Here is a 14,334-nt window from a genome sequence, read left to right as displayed (position 1 = left end):
TGTAGCTCCAGGTACTGATCCCTCTGCCAAGCTGTTTCAATAAAACAATGTAAGTTAAATGTATATATGTATAGTTTATATATAGAGAGAGAGGCATGCCCCTGTTTATATTGCTAAAAATATCTATTTAATGTTCTTCTGTAAGAAGGTTTCTTTCCTGATTGCACACTGAGGGTAACTAAGTGCTCATCAGGAGATGAGTCCGTGTGCCAATACTAATGGGAGCTTTTGATTTCAACTTTTTTTTTTTTTGTTATATACTGCCCAGTTGTCAAGGGTCCGTCCTCGCATGACATGAACGGAGCGTGCACTGGCATGATCTGGTGTCAGTGTCTGCATCTGCAGCTTTCCTTTAACTGACTGGTTAGACAGGGATAGTGTTTGCACTTGAGGGACAACAGAGCAGCCTTTATTTCTGCCCTCTCCAACTGCACAAAGTGTCCTTGCACTTTAGGGCAGAATCCTGGAATTACAAAGTGGTAGCCGCTTCCTACCTGATGTTTCAAAGTAGATTTTTTTTTTTTAGAGGCACAGGCATGCTTTCTTGTACCACATGGACTGACAGAATCGCTCTCTGCACCTTCGCGTGCTGGTGCCTGCTGGCCACTCGCACAGGAGCTGGCGATGCAGGAGGAGCGGCGCGGCCACGGACAGTGCCCCCGGCGAGAGCCCGGCACCAGTGGCAGCACAGGAGCTGGAAGGCGGCCGCCAGCACCTCGGGCACGAGCTGGCCACCGAGCCATGGGTTTCCAGAAGAAAAGGCTCAGACTGCAACCTTCCCACATCTCTGTATTCTCGCTCACCGGGGCCGTAGTCACTGCTTTGAGGAAGCAAGGAGGGACTTTTGTTCATTCCCATTTAAAATGGCAGGGGAACCTGCCTTTGTGATTCAAAAAGCAAATATCTGCACCACACATAAAACCACAGCAAATTTATAAGCTGCTCTCTGTGCCAGGTATTTTGTGTTCTGTGGCAGTTTAATGCTGTTTTTATTTGTTAACGTCTCTGTAATAAAAAGAGTTCTCTATACTGATATATTTTATTTTCTTTGTAATAAGCCAAAAAGCTCATTGCTGGTGCCTTTTTGCCTGGGGAGGACTCCCAACCCACAGCTATATTCATAAAAGTAACAAAGCATAATGTAATGTATTTGCAATTGCTTGTTTCGCCATAGCTAAGTAAAGTCATGAAGCAAACACCACAGGATTACCAAAAGAGAAGGAACAAGCAGCCTACAGATTGGGCAGAAAGAATGTCAGGTACAATAATGCGGTTATTTCTCCAGCCTGTTTCCAAGTGAGTGATTCCGAGGTGAGGGCTGAGCTTTTGGCTTCCCACACACGGTATCGAAAAGCCTTTGCCCTGTCTCTGTGGGACCTTTCTGCTGCATTGTCAACCTTTGTCCTCTGCACGATTTGCTGTTTTGTTGAAGCATACACACGTCATCTTACCAGGGTTGCAACTTTACTGTGGTTGCAACATTGTGGTCTTTCCCAGTCACTGTTCAAAAATGGCAGTGCTTTGCCTAAATTAATAGTATCTGAGGCCAAATTCTGCTTCTATAGAAAGACACTGGTTGGCTTGTTGCCACTGTTCCTTTTTTGGTTGTTCCTGTTCTTTATTGGAGCTATGATCTGGCCTTAAATACACAGAATAAGGAAAATAGAGACCTGCCATGTCACGGTGCCGTCGAGGCTGGAAGCAGGTGACAGCCCACTGCCGTGAGGTGTGGCAGGGGACGCAGGTGACTCAGAAATCAGAGCGCTGGACTGAAGGACATCCCTTCTTGTAACGAACCAAAAAGGGGAGCCTGTCCGGCACCCAGGGTAAAGACAAAGCCGATTATACTACAGTAGGGGAAATCAAACTATTTAGTTTTTGACTATTAGTCCATGCTTGGGTCCCGTGCGAGCACTCGGCCTGTGCTGTGCCACGGGACAGACCTTCCTGCTTGGTGTGCAACTCTTTTGTAATCTTAAAATCTGTTGTTCTAAGTACAATAAAAGGCAGAATCTTGTTTGTCAGAAAACTGCTGTATGCGTGTATTTGGCTTTTATTTCAGTTATGTGCATGAAAAAAATGTTATTCGGTGTGACAAATAATAGATATTGAAGATACCAGGAATAATTGGGTCATTTTTAAATGGATGAGGCTGTATGTTGGGTTATTCATAGGCTATTTTTCACAGTCGGATTTTTGCTATTAATTACATGTCTGAACTGTTAATTCATTTAACCATCTACTGACTAATCCTTTCATATATGCCTCTTTGGGTCTTTTAAAATTGGATATCATTTGATTAATGTGTTTCTTGAATCAAGGAGCTAATAAAGGCCAGTGTCCTCCTCCTTTCGTTGTTGTTTTCAGTATCTTTATGAGCAATTGTAAATCCATTCTGCTGTAACTTCATTATAAAATTGACCTGTGCTCTCCAAGTAATAAAATAGACTGCTTATCAGCCCACTTTTTAATTCAAAGCACAGATGTGAGTATTGCACAAGGTCAAGATTTGTTCACTGTGAGACAAACCGAGGAGCTTAGAAAAAAAAATAATACCTCATCAGTTCACAAATAGCTGGAAATGTCTAGTGTATAATTGTACAGCAGTGGTACATGTACCAGTACCACATGAACTGAAAGCAAAATGTACTTACCATAGAAAAAACCTTGTCCATGTGAAGCAGTACCATGTTTAGTCATCTGCAGAGAATCCGGTCCCATCCCCTTATCTGAGTCACAGCTGAAAATGACCATGTTACTTTCAAAGTTCGTCCTTAATTGACGCTGAAAATCCAACACAGTTCTCAGGCTATGTTGCCCTTGCAGATACCTGACAACATCTTTGAGACCCAGTGTACCCCACCAAGCTCTTACGTGGCCACCAGCGTCCTCCGGGACATTCAGGAACCGCGAGCCCAACACCACATGCAGTTGTTGACCCTGTCCTGCCCGTGCCACACGTCTCCTGGGCTCTGGCTCCTAATGGGCTCCAGCCTCCTGGGGCTGTCACAGCATTTGTCTCTGAAGACAGTAGGGAATTACTCTGAGTGGCTGCAAAGGACTGCATCTTGTCAAAAGGGCAGATATACGTTATCTGAACTAGTTTTGCTTGGTTTCGCTCCAGCCATTTCCATTGCACATATATTTCCATTGCACATCTGTCTGTCATGACTTCCATCATGACCTACAAATCACATGTGAATTGCTGTTGGCTCAAGGTAGTTCCTAACCCCGTGTGAGGAATGCAGTTTCCCCAGCGGCCGCAGAGCAGGAGAACCCTGCCCTGCTGGCATGGCGGCAGTGCCCGTGCTGAGATGTGTGCCTGGAGGACTCCAGAGCAGAGCAGCCCGTGTCCTTTAACCTGGGGCGCACAGAGACCCCCAAACACAGCTCTGTTACCAGGAGGAAGACGAAAGCAATTATGGTGTGCAGGTCCAGAACGGGTTCAGCCTATGTCTTCCTTTTTACCTCCTTACTCTTTGCTAAAAAGAAAGAAAGCCCAAGTAAGATACAGTTAGTGAATACGTTTGGCAAGGACAATTTCTGATTTTGATACTTGTAGACTTGGCCAGCACTCTGCCCTGGCTCTGAATTCAGAGCACAGGGGCTCCAAATAAAGCTGCTAGCCTCATTTTTGTTCTGTCCTTTGGACGGTCCCTGTGGTTGCCCACAGACACACACGCACATCCTAGCACGCGTGGGCTCAGCAGGCTGTGTGCCAGCAGGGCCCTGCTGCTATGGGGTGGGTCGGGGCAGGAGGAGCTGAGGCAGGAACCGGGCTTAGCTGGAAACATCTCATGTCAGCCAGCCCTGAAGTGGCTCCACGCTTTAGAGCACTTTGCTTGCATTTGTATCAGAACAGGCAGTGGGGAATTTGTAAATCAGAAAAATTGTTCCATTTCATAACGTGATAATGACTTGCTTTAAACACTGACTTCCATACTGGTTCGCCTCCCCAGGGGCTGCGGAGCCCTGCACACGCAGACACAGCTGCATTGGCAATGATTTCCCTGTGTGCCTTCCAGCTCTCTCCGGATTTTGGACTGCACTAACCCTCTTAAAGCTGCCTCGCAGCGCAGGGCCGCGTCCTTCCAGCAGGCGTGGGTGCACCTCCGTTAGCAGCAGCATCCACCTCCGTGCAGGGAGCTCACCGCGATTATTGCTCCCAGCCGGAGACCAGGAGAAGGACCCTGTGCTCCAAGTGCCTGCTGGCTGCTGAACCAGACAGTTGCAGACAACAGCCCCGGGACTGCCCAGAGACTGAGGCTGTTTGTACAAACACTCATAGCAAAGGACTCCCAGCTGTGAAAGCTGAGTGGGGTCTTGTGCCCGGCACAGCAGGGTCTGGCCACAAGCTAGGTTATTGTAAGTGTCCTTTACCTTTGGCTAAGTTTCTCCAACCTTCATTAAGATTTCACAACTCCCTCCAGGACAGACTAACTAAAAGTCTGGGCTTCACCTGGAGCCCAGGGAAGTGCTTTGTGCCCGCTGTTCTCAGTGGCTGCCGGCAGCATCTTGGTGCTCTGCCCTCCTCCAGCCCCTCGGGATGCCCGGGGCACGGAGGTGACACCCCCACAGCGCCCAGCCCTGCGGGGGCTCAGCCGAGGGCACCCGGGGTGGGTGCAACAGGAGAGTGGGGCTGTGGCAACGTGTGGCTGTGCCGAGTGCCTTGGCTGGTCTAGTAAAAGACTGGTTTCTTCTTTTTTTAATGTATGCTTACATATGAGCTTCCCACATAAATCCTCCTTACGAGCAGAAAAGCAGGAAAGCAGCCCACAGGCTGCGGTGGGGTCAGGCTGACCGCGCGGTCCGGGCATGAGGAACGCCACCAGCTTTGGGTTCCTCCTTACCCAAACCCGCTGGGCGGTGACGGCCCCTCAGGAAGGGCTGCGGGACGCGGGGCCAAGGCACCGGCCCTGGGGACCAGCTCTCCCTGAGCCCCGTGGGTGGCAGCCTTTTCGGTGGGACACCAGGGGGACAGAGGCCGTGAAAGAACTTCTTGCACACATTTCTGAAAATATAAGGAAAATAAGGAGTGGCACAGCTTTTACTGCTTCAAAGCATCTCCTGATTTTTTAAGCCAATCGCAGGATATTTTTTGGTGGACCTACTCTTGATTTATGTATAGGCCGCGTAAAATTTTTACTGGTTGCCAAGAAAATGTCTGTGTAGAAAGCTGCTCCTAAATCACAGCATTCAGCTGGTTAATTGTGCAGCAATTAAAAATAAGCCAGAGACAATTATGTGGCTCAAAGCTAAGACTCTGGTCTTGCAGGAAGCTGTGCGTGGGCGGGCTCCTGCGCCTGCATAGGTCTCTGTGCAGCACATAAATTTCAATTGTCAGTGCTCCACTAAGTACATTTCAGTTCTAAATTTATCATATAGATGTGTCTACTGAAGTGTGCCCTTAACCTCTCCGAATTCTTCCTCTGGGAAGTCCTAGCGGAGGCCCAGCCTCAGACTTGGAAACTTCGTCCTGTTACATGCTTTCTCCATATAAAAACCTACAGGTTTTTTACTTATGCTGGAAAATATTTTTCTTGCTCAGATTAGGTCAAAACATTTTGAAGCAAAACACTGCATCTGTGGGTTGGGACACCAAAACTGTTGTGATAGTGCTTCAGTGCTCAGTCTAATCTGTAATCATTTAATCCCAGAGCTAACACAAAAAGGAAACAGCTGCTCTCCCTGAAACAGCATGGCTTTGAGGGCATCCATCCCTGGAAAAATGACGGCCCCAGAAGCTGATTTTTCAGACTGCAAAGAGAAGCAAGGTGCTAGGAAGGACAGCAACTCTCGAGTTGCCGCTGGCCCTCATGACCCCCAGGTGCCAGGAGCACCCATCCCTGGTGTGCCCACCGGCGTGCTGAGTGCTCCCAGTCTGGGTTTGAGCAGCACCCTCGCAAGGGAGCGGTGTTGCTCCGAGCCCTCCAGGCACTGGAGCTGCAATGAGGTGCAGGCGAGGCTGGGAGATCGGGACTGTGGGCTCTTGCCTGCTTATGTTCTTAGGATTAGTCTTCCCAGCCAAAGAGAAGGGGGGAAAGCTAAGAGGGAGCGAAGGAAGCACTTCATGTTGCATGCCATGAACCTCACGCATGAACTCGGGGAAGAAAACGTGCTCCAGGCAGAGCTCACCCACCACCAGCATGCTGCGGCGTTCAGCAGTGAAGAAATCAGCATGCACTCGGTGTTCCCTGCTAGAGGAACGAATTTCTTCTTCGTTAATAGAAAAAATGCTGACTGTCAAAATGCCCAGAGCTCTAATAAATCCTGCTGGGAGGAGGGTGTGCTGGGGCTGCCCTCCTGCGCCCCGCGCTGTGGTGCTGAGAGGGGACTGGGGAGGCAGGACCGGGCTCCCCGGAGCTGGTGCCTAGCCGGGTGTCATGGGGTGCAAACTGGGTGCTCGGTCTGGGGACAAGGGGGTCTCTCGGAGTGACCTCCTGGCACACCAGGACACAAAGATGACAGGGACAGAGGTGAGCTGTGAAGCTATAGGGCATGCCTGCAAAGTCCAGCAGCCTCAAACCCAGGCTGGAATGGCACAAAATAATTTCAGGAAAGATACCGAGAGTAACAAAACAATTAGGAGCCTGAAAAAGTGTCAAGGGTTGTTGCTGAAGAAATGTTGCTGTTGGTTTATGGCATTTAATTAGGGCCACAGGTTGAAATGCAGGTCAGCATGTTTTCTGCTATTCAGCTGAAGCCCATCACAGACACGAGAGCTGAACTTACTCATCTTAAATGGCCAGAGCAGTTCCTGAGCCGGGCAGCTTCCCGTCTCCTTTCCACCCCTGAGTTGTTACCTAATGCGGCGCCGCAGAAGGCTGGCGCACTCCTCCCAAAAGGCACCGCTCGTCAGTGGTGGCTGCAGCTGTACTGGCGGGACGCTTATGCAAGTCCGTCAGCATTGCTTTAAGGCTGCCCGGGGCCAGTGCCAACGTCCCAACCACAAACACACCAAGGCAATGGATTAGGAGCAGGGAAAGCAGCTCGGGCTCAGGGAGCACCCGGCACCCCCTGAGGTGCGGCTCCTCCAGGCAGCCCCTGCCCGGGGGAGGCTGCCCAGTGCCCCACCAGCGCCCCGCAGCCACTTGGCGGTGATCCCCCCTTTTACTATGTGATTTTTGCAGATGAAAGGAAAACAAGTTGTCAGGAATTGCTGAGGAAAAGCCAGAGGCAAGGCTTACAGGAAGGAAAGCCACCGGGGATGCTGAGCCCAGGCAGGGCCTGGGGCTGAGGCAGAGCCCCCCCGACGCTCAGTGCCAGGGGCAGAGCAGAGCAGGGGGTGGCGCAGGGCAGGGGGTTGTGCCAGGCGCCCGCCCTGCTGCAGGGATTCTGCTGCCGAGCGGCTGAGGCCCTCGGCCACGAGCTTGTCCCCGGGGACCAACGCCTGCAGGTGAGGTGTGCCAAAGCCCCTTGGCTCCCTGACGCCTCTCTGGGCATCGCTGCCTTGATGCTTGGTAGTAAATGGCCGCTGAAGTTAGGAAATCTCATGGTGAGGGTGTATCTCTGCTCCGGCGAGGGAAGCGCTCCCATCCCTGCCCCTTGCCCGCCGGCCGTGCCCTGCCCTGAGCTGCGGCGCCTCTGCCAGGCCCCAGAGCAGCACGCAGCAGCTCATGGCAAAAAATCCGTGGTTTCAGGATACAGCCATTTAAGGGGAAATGGTCCAGTGAGCAACCTGGACTTGAAAGAGCTAAACAATTCAAAAATGCTTTTAGCATTTATTCGAAAACAAAACCAACAGAACACCAAAAAAGCCTGTGGGCTCAGCAGCAATTTTGGTTGAAGAAAGCCTGCCCTGCAGCAAGCTGCCGGGGGATCTGAGCCAGCCCCCCCGCTAATTGCAGCGCAGCAGCGCTGGCAGAGGGGCTAAGAACAGGAGCAGGGGGCTGCAGGGGCCCGGCGGGGTCATCGCGTCCAGCCCCGGTGCCTGCGGGCAGCCGCGGAACGAGCGATGGCTGCGGGGCCGCGCAACCACGCGCCCACACGGGGCGGCCGCTGCCGATCCAGAGCCAGCCCTGAGGGAGCGACAACCACAGCGCGGACAACGGAGACCCAGCGGAGGTTTCGTGGTTGTCTTTGTTTCGGGGGTGCCGGTTCAGCCGCCCAGCACTTCCCCAGCCCCGGCCGGACCCCGCCAGCCCCGTACAGGTGGTGGTGAGGAGGGGGCTTGCGGCGAGGAGAAGAGGAGCTTCCCACGCCGAGGCACGGCGAGGGCTGCCCCCGAGCACCGCCCGCAGAGCTCTTTGCTCAGACAGGCAGTGCAGGCAGCGCATCCTCCGCAGCGTGGATGAGCGAACTCCACCTTGGAGAAAGGAAGGTACTGCTACAGCAGGAGAAAACGAAAACCAGCAGGAGAAGAGCCCGTGATGCTCTTGAGGCACAAGGGTTCAGGTTCAGCCCAGAGCGTGCATTTTCCTGCACGCAATTAGAAGCCTGAATCATTCGGAGAAGCTGACCCCAGAAAGCAAATCACATCAATCAGCTGCAGGAAGAGGACAGTGTCAGGGACAGAACTTTCTTTTCCAAGTGCTGTACTGGAGACACAAACCCCTCCAGCAGCTGAGGCAAGTGAGCAGCCGTGCAGCGCCCAGCCTGGGCCACCAGCCCTGCCAGGAGCACGCGGCCGTTGGGACAAAGCCGCTCGTGCCCTCGGGGACCTGTGAGGGGCCACGGGACCACGCAGCCAGGCTGGCACCAGAGGCTGGCACGAGGGAGCGGGGCTCCAGGCAGCGCAGGAGCAATGGGACAGGCAGTGCAGGACTCATCTCAGCGGGACTTTCTCCCATCAGAAGCAGCAGAAACCCGGCTCTGGGGACCTGGCGATGCCGCAGCAGACAGACGGGGAGCAGGACCTCCTCACTCCCACGGAGGCACGGCTGAGCCTTTCTGCAGCCCCTGTGTGCAGGGACGGATCCTGCACCGCCACCGGGACGGGTGAGCCTGATCTGCACAGCAGCTGAGTGCTGGCAGCTTGCGCACCCTTTAGGCGTTGTTTTAAGAAGGAAAAAACGCACGCTTGGACTTTTTTTATTTTAACTTCATGGAAACTTTATGAACACTCTAAGTAATCTATGCTTTTACATGACAAAATGGCTCTGATGGCTGACGTCCCGGGGCCTGCCGCTCCTCGCAGTGCATCCCTGTGCTCCTGGCTGCACCGGGGCTGTGCCCCTCGCCCACCTGGCGGCACAGCAGCGTGTCCCCGGCGCTCAGCTGTGCTAACGGAGGAGAAAAAGGCCGGCACAGGCACATGCGACAAACAAATTTAAAAGGACACCATGAAGCAAGTTTTTAATAAGCTGCTTCCTTCCATTGTTTACAATGTCAGGCTTCACAACCAGACCCTCTCGGCTTTGTTTCTTCTGACTCAAACGTAAGCCCACAGGCATCCGCGCCAGGGAGCAAACATGAGGCTGGCTGTGTTCAGGAGCAGCAAGCAGCACCGCGGGGCAGGGGCGGGACGTTGAGCGGTCACCACTGCAAACGCCCAGCAGCTTGGGTGCTGTTAAGATTTAGGTGCCGTACGGAGGGTGCCATGCATCAGCCCTCCCTGCTCCTTTTGGTGGAAGTCCCGGTGCCTCGCTCTCCTGAAAACGTACCGCTGCAAAGGGTCCTCGAAGCACACCTCTCACATCAGAAGGTGTTTTTGGAAATGGGGGCCTTCTGTGGAGGAGCCACCGGTGTGACAACGCTGGGTGATGAGGTCCCGTCCCCGAAGAGTGCTCCTGCAGCAGGAGACTCGGGGCGGGCAGGCGGCTCCTCCGGCCGCAGCTGGGCTGGGTTCTGGTGGGAATGGCTCCCCAGCTACTGCAGCAACCCTGGGCTCAGTCAGAGCACCCCCTCTCTCCCACCTTTAAACTCACCAGTTTGCAGCTACATCTCAGTCGTTCTCTCAGTTACCTGACCATGACAACGCAATGTGCTCTGCTTTGATACTGCTCGCACCTCCTGCCTGCTCATGAGAGGGTGCAGCAGAGAGGACTCGACTCACCTCAGCTTAGAGAAGCCCTGAGATGCTGGTGTACGTAATACAGCCTAGGTGGTGATAGTACTTTTTTTTTTAAAGCCACTTTTACATGCCACTGTTCAGAGTACGAGTACAGGAGCGAGCAGCTGGGGCACAGCCGAAGCCCGAGGGAGCGGAAGCACCATTGAGACGGGACTGGAGTGTCCAGTGAGCGCCAGAATTACATTCAGGAATAAAGCAGCCAGGTGCTAGGTGCACACAGAAGGCAAGCACCAGGAGACAGCACAGAAAGGACTGCTGCAGCATCCCCCCGGCAAACCCGCACAAGGTTCAAGAGGATGGAGCACCTGGGAAGCAGCTGACGGGGAATGTTTGGCCACTGTTTTGGGAATGCTCCCAGCACCCAAGAAAAATCACTGAAAACAGGGAAGCTGCCTTTGGGCTGGTCACAGAAAGCAGGGAAGTGCTCATTGCCTATCTACAGGTAAACACTATGGCTCCGGAACCGAGCCCTGCTGTTGACTGGAACCACAAAGAAGCCTCTACACAGGTACTAGGAGCGGGCCCGGCCTGGAGAAACACATCCCCCTCCGGACCAAAGGGCATCATCTACAATACTGCTGCTGAGGAAAAGAGAACGGAAATCTCTTGGAGTGAAAATTAATGTAACAAGCAAATAAGAAACTGGGTCCCTCTTAGAAAAATGCTGGGCTTTGACCCATATTCCGTGAGTTTCAGTCCCTCACCACCTCCGGGCTGGCCCAGCAGGATAACCACAGGGCAGAGGCTCCTCGGCAGGTCCGTGGGAAGCAGCTCTGGGGGGAGATGGGACTGGAGGAGCAGGGCCGTGCGTCTCCTGCGGCTCCCAGCCACGCTCGTGGGAGGCTGCCCGCGAAAGCCCCACGCTGGCTGCACTGCCCTGCCCTGCCTGCCAGGGGCATGCTGACGGCCAGCCGCGGGACCAGGCTTCCCACAGAGCCGAGCACAATGGCCCCCGGTCCCTGTCCTGCCTGCCTTAGCACAAGCGGTGTTTCCAGTAATATACACTGCCCTCCTACACACAGAAAAACACACTACAGCTTAGTGAGCGAGGAAAACGTAGCATATGGGAAGGAGCTTCTCACGGCAAGGGGGCAACACAGCTTCCAGTCATTCTTCCCTTGCATCCAAGCACTGGGAATCAGCCCCTCACGCTTTGACTGCGACATCTGTCCGAGGTCACCACCCTTGCCAAGTCACATTTCCCAAAAGCAAGCAGGTAAACACGGCTCCTGTCCTCCGCTGTCCCTTCCGCAGCCCGTCGGATGGCCCCTGCCCAGTGCTGCCCTTGTCGCTGCTCACCCAGCACTGCAAATGTGTCTGGTCCCCTGCAGAGGCACCCAACGAGATCCTTCACAGCCTGTGTGGAGAGGAATGGCAGAAGGACTGGGAACAGTTCAGAACAATCGTGTAGGTAGGGTCTTCTCTCCATTTTTATCTCCCTCTCTTCTAATTTCTTGAGCCACTTATAACAGCGCGCTCTGAAATTATCGTCCGGTAAGATAGCTGCTCTCCAGGTCATCTGAACTGGAAAAGTCTCAGCTGTGCCACGTCCATTTCACAATCACAGAAAATCTTCTGGGTCTAGCTGGGCTGAGATGGTTACAAAGTCTGAAAGAAGAAAACAAGCAGGGCAGCATGCAGCAGAGTAAGTTTGCCAGTGATGGCAAAACCACAACCAGCACAAACCCAGATTCTGGCACCACCGTTTCCACAGTCCTCGCATTTACCCTGACTACTGCAGTGAGAAGGCCCAGGAATGGCAGGAGAGCGGCTGGTTTGCTCCACCCTGCCAGAGCACCACCCGCAAATGAAGAGCACGGCCCACCCTGAATCAGTGTCTTTCCCTCTGCAAGGCGCTCCTACAGAAGGGACATTTCTCGTGAACTCTTTTCTGAGATTCCCACTGCCTCTGCTGGAATCCCACCACCCGTTCTGTCGAACTGAGGTTAAACGTGTGCTTTGTCTGATTGCTGTCAGAAACACATACCTTTAGTCTCAGCTCTCATCACCTGGGATCCTGCCTTGTGGTGATGAAGAACTATGCAACAAAATGGAAGAAAACAGAAAAAAAAATAACACAAATAAGGAAGTGTAAACTCAGATCTACAAACCTAAATAGAGGGATGGGTAGCAGTCAGGTCAATGGTAGATTCTTCAAGTGAAGAAATCGCCATTGACACTAGGAGACAACTTCTAGCAGCTTTTCAAAGACTTATATGCAAACCTACTTGCACTTCTGGCAGACGTTGGTGATCTTTAAGAGCAGGAAACTGAAGATTATTTGAGCAGGTATTTTCTAAATAAAAACTGCTGCCACAAACCACAGTGCTTGCAATTCAAAGCCCTGCCATCCCACCAAAGCCCAAAGGCTTCAGCGCCCATGCTGCCCCTCCATCACACCGCAGCGGGCTGCGGCGGAGTTATGCCCTGCAGACATCACGTGCAGGTGCCGTGCGCTGCCTGGCCCTGCCTCCCTGATCAACTGCCGTGAACCCACCAGCCCTTCTCAGCCCTCCCACGAGCTGTCCTATCTCTGCCCTTCACGCAGGCTGACAAATCCATACGACGCGCTACGCCAGCTTAGATCCACGCACACTGATGTGTTTACTACTTACTCGGTGGATTTACGTTCAGTTTTGTAGGAAGCCTGTATGTGGAGTTAGATGTAGCACTTACTTGCTCGTTCTTCGGGAAGCTGTCTCAAAGAACTTTGTCCTGGAGGCCACACTGCAAACAGATCAAGAGAGGTCACTCCAGTTATCTGATAAGGCAATTTGCTAATTAGACAGCAGGGAAAAGAGCAGTAGCATTAGCAGACACTGAAGACAATCACTTCCTAGAGATGTCTTTCTGCACTCCTCTCACCCTCGGCTCCACTTCGCGCTTCTTGCACGCCACTCCGAGTGGTCAGCCCTCGATCGCTGTTAGTCATCCTGCTTATTTCCATGCTCTTGCTCAAAATCCCATATGCTAGTATAAACCTGCACCCATCTCTTTTTATGGTCTCTCCTTCACTTTAATATGCTTCATATAAAGCTTCCAACCGTCCTCATAAAAAGAGAAGTTATAACAAGAGATTCAGGAGAGCGAGGGCAAAGCCCATTCATGCCCTGCAGGTGCAGAGCTGAAACTCACAGCACCTTTCCTGGATTAAGCAGTGAAAACACAGGATTTGAGTCAGCTACGTAACACAGCTCTGCAAGAAGCTTTCAGCAGCAATCAGGGGCTACAGCACGGCAGACTTGGGAACCATCATTTTTAATGACAAATGTTTTTGCCATCTTGTATCACTACAGGTGCTGGGTGGGTGGCCACCCCAAACCTTAGAGCTCAAGGCCAGTGGCAGAGCATTGGGTGAGGGACGTCAGTGCAAGGACTTGTGTGGCAGCCCGAGAATCTACAGGATGGCACGGAACGGAAAGCACAGCTTGGTGAACGCACAGCAGCTGCGAGCTGTGAGCCCCATGTTGGGGCTTCCATGCCATCCACGCCAAACTGGTCCTGGCTGCTGGAGCTGATAACCATGGGGACTTAATCACCTTCTTCTTCTTTTTTTTTCTTTTTTCTGTTTTGTTTTTTCCTCCCACTGAAGCCAGCAGGGTTTCTGTCTCTTTAAAAACTGAAAGAAATCTAACGATGAAGCTGAACCGCATCCAATGTCCTTAACAGAGGTCCAAACTGGATCTCTCCTTCCCTGGGAAGCATCTCATTTGAGAGGCCTGTTCAGAGCCAGGCAGGGAGGGAGCTTCCAGTGGCACTGAGATGAGAAGTAACAGAGAAGGTGACAGAAAGGAAACTCAGCCCCAGAGCTATGCTGGACAAGGCTCAGAGCCTTGTTTTTCCCACAGCGTGTTTACTTTTGCTATGGCCACGCTCCCTCCCCAGTTGTGCCCTCTGGGCAGAGCCTGAGCTGGCTGTTGCACAGCTTTTCCAAAGCTACTCAAACCCACGCCTGCCACGGTGTTGAAGGCGACGTCCACCGGCTCCAGCCATCGCATGTCAAGAGAGCTGGAACGCAGCGTGGCATTTCTCCTCCTGCTCTCCCAAGGCCCCGGGTAGGTGACACCGGCTCCCGCTCCTGCTGCCAGGCGGCCCCGCTGTCCCTGCACGCCCCCGAGCCCCCGGGGGCTGGCAGCAGCCTCGACTTACACGGAGGAAGGCATTTCCTCTGCTGTTCCTGCTATCAGGTCCGGCCTCTGCTCCAGCTTCTGAGGGACGGGAGTCCTGCACGGTGGGTCTGGGGGTCTCACCGGGGGGCGCATTATCACGGGCTTATCGCCGTGGGACCGAGGCTTCGGGACACCGTCAAACTCGCCTGCAAG

General features: G+C 53.0%; 1 protein-coding gene across 2 annotated transcripts in view; it reads right to left on the bottom strand.

Moving 5' to 3' along the window:
- Positions 1–9,014: 9,014 nt before the first annotated feature.
- The window catches only part of OPHN1 (oligophrenin 1), a 62,620-nt gene continuing 57,300 nt past the window's right edge, over positions 9,015–14,334 (bottom strand). For both annotated transcript variants that reach the window (XM_050713419.1, XM_035541821.2), the window contains 4 exons: positions 14,162–14,327; positions 12,689–12,739; positions 12,000–12,050; positions 9,015–11,620 (listed from right to left, as the gene is read on the bottom strand). In XM_050713419.1, coding sequence (XP_050569376.1) covers positions 12,008–12,050; positions 12,689–12,739; positions 14,162–14,327 — 260 coding nt within the window. In that variant the 3' untranslated portion in view covers positions 9,015–11,620; positions 12,000–12,007. The remainder of the gene's footprint in view (positions 11,621–11,999; positions 12,051–12,688; positions 12,740–14,161; positions 14,328–14,334) is intronic.

This window comes from Cygnus atratus, chromosome 13, assembly GCF_013377495.2.
Source record: "Cygnus atratus isolate AKBS03 ecotype Queensland, Australia chromosome 13, CAtr_DNAZoo_HiC_assembly, whole genome shotgun sequence".
Lineage (NCBI taxonomy): Eukaryota > Metazoa > Chordata > Aves > Anseriformes > Anatidae > Cygnus > Cygnus atratus.
Note: the sequence above shows the minus strand (reverse complement) of the source record. Positions and strands in the feature narration are given on the sequence as shown.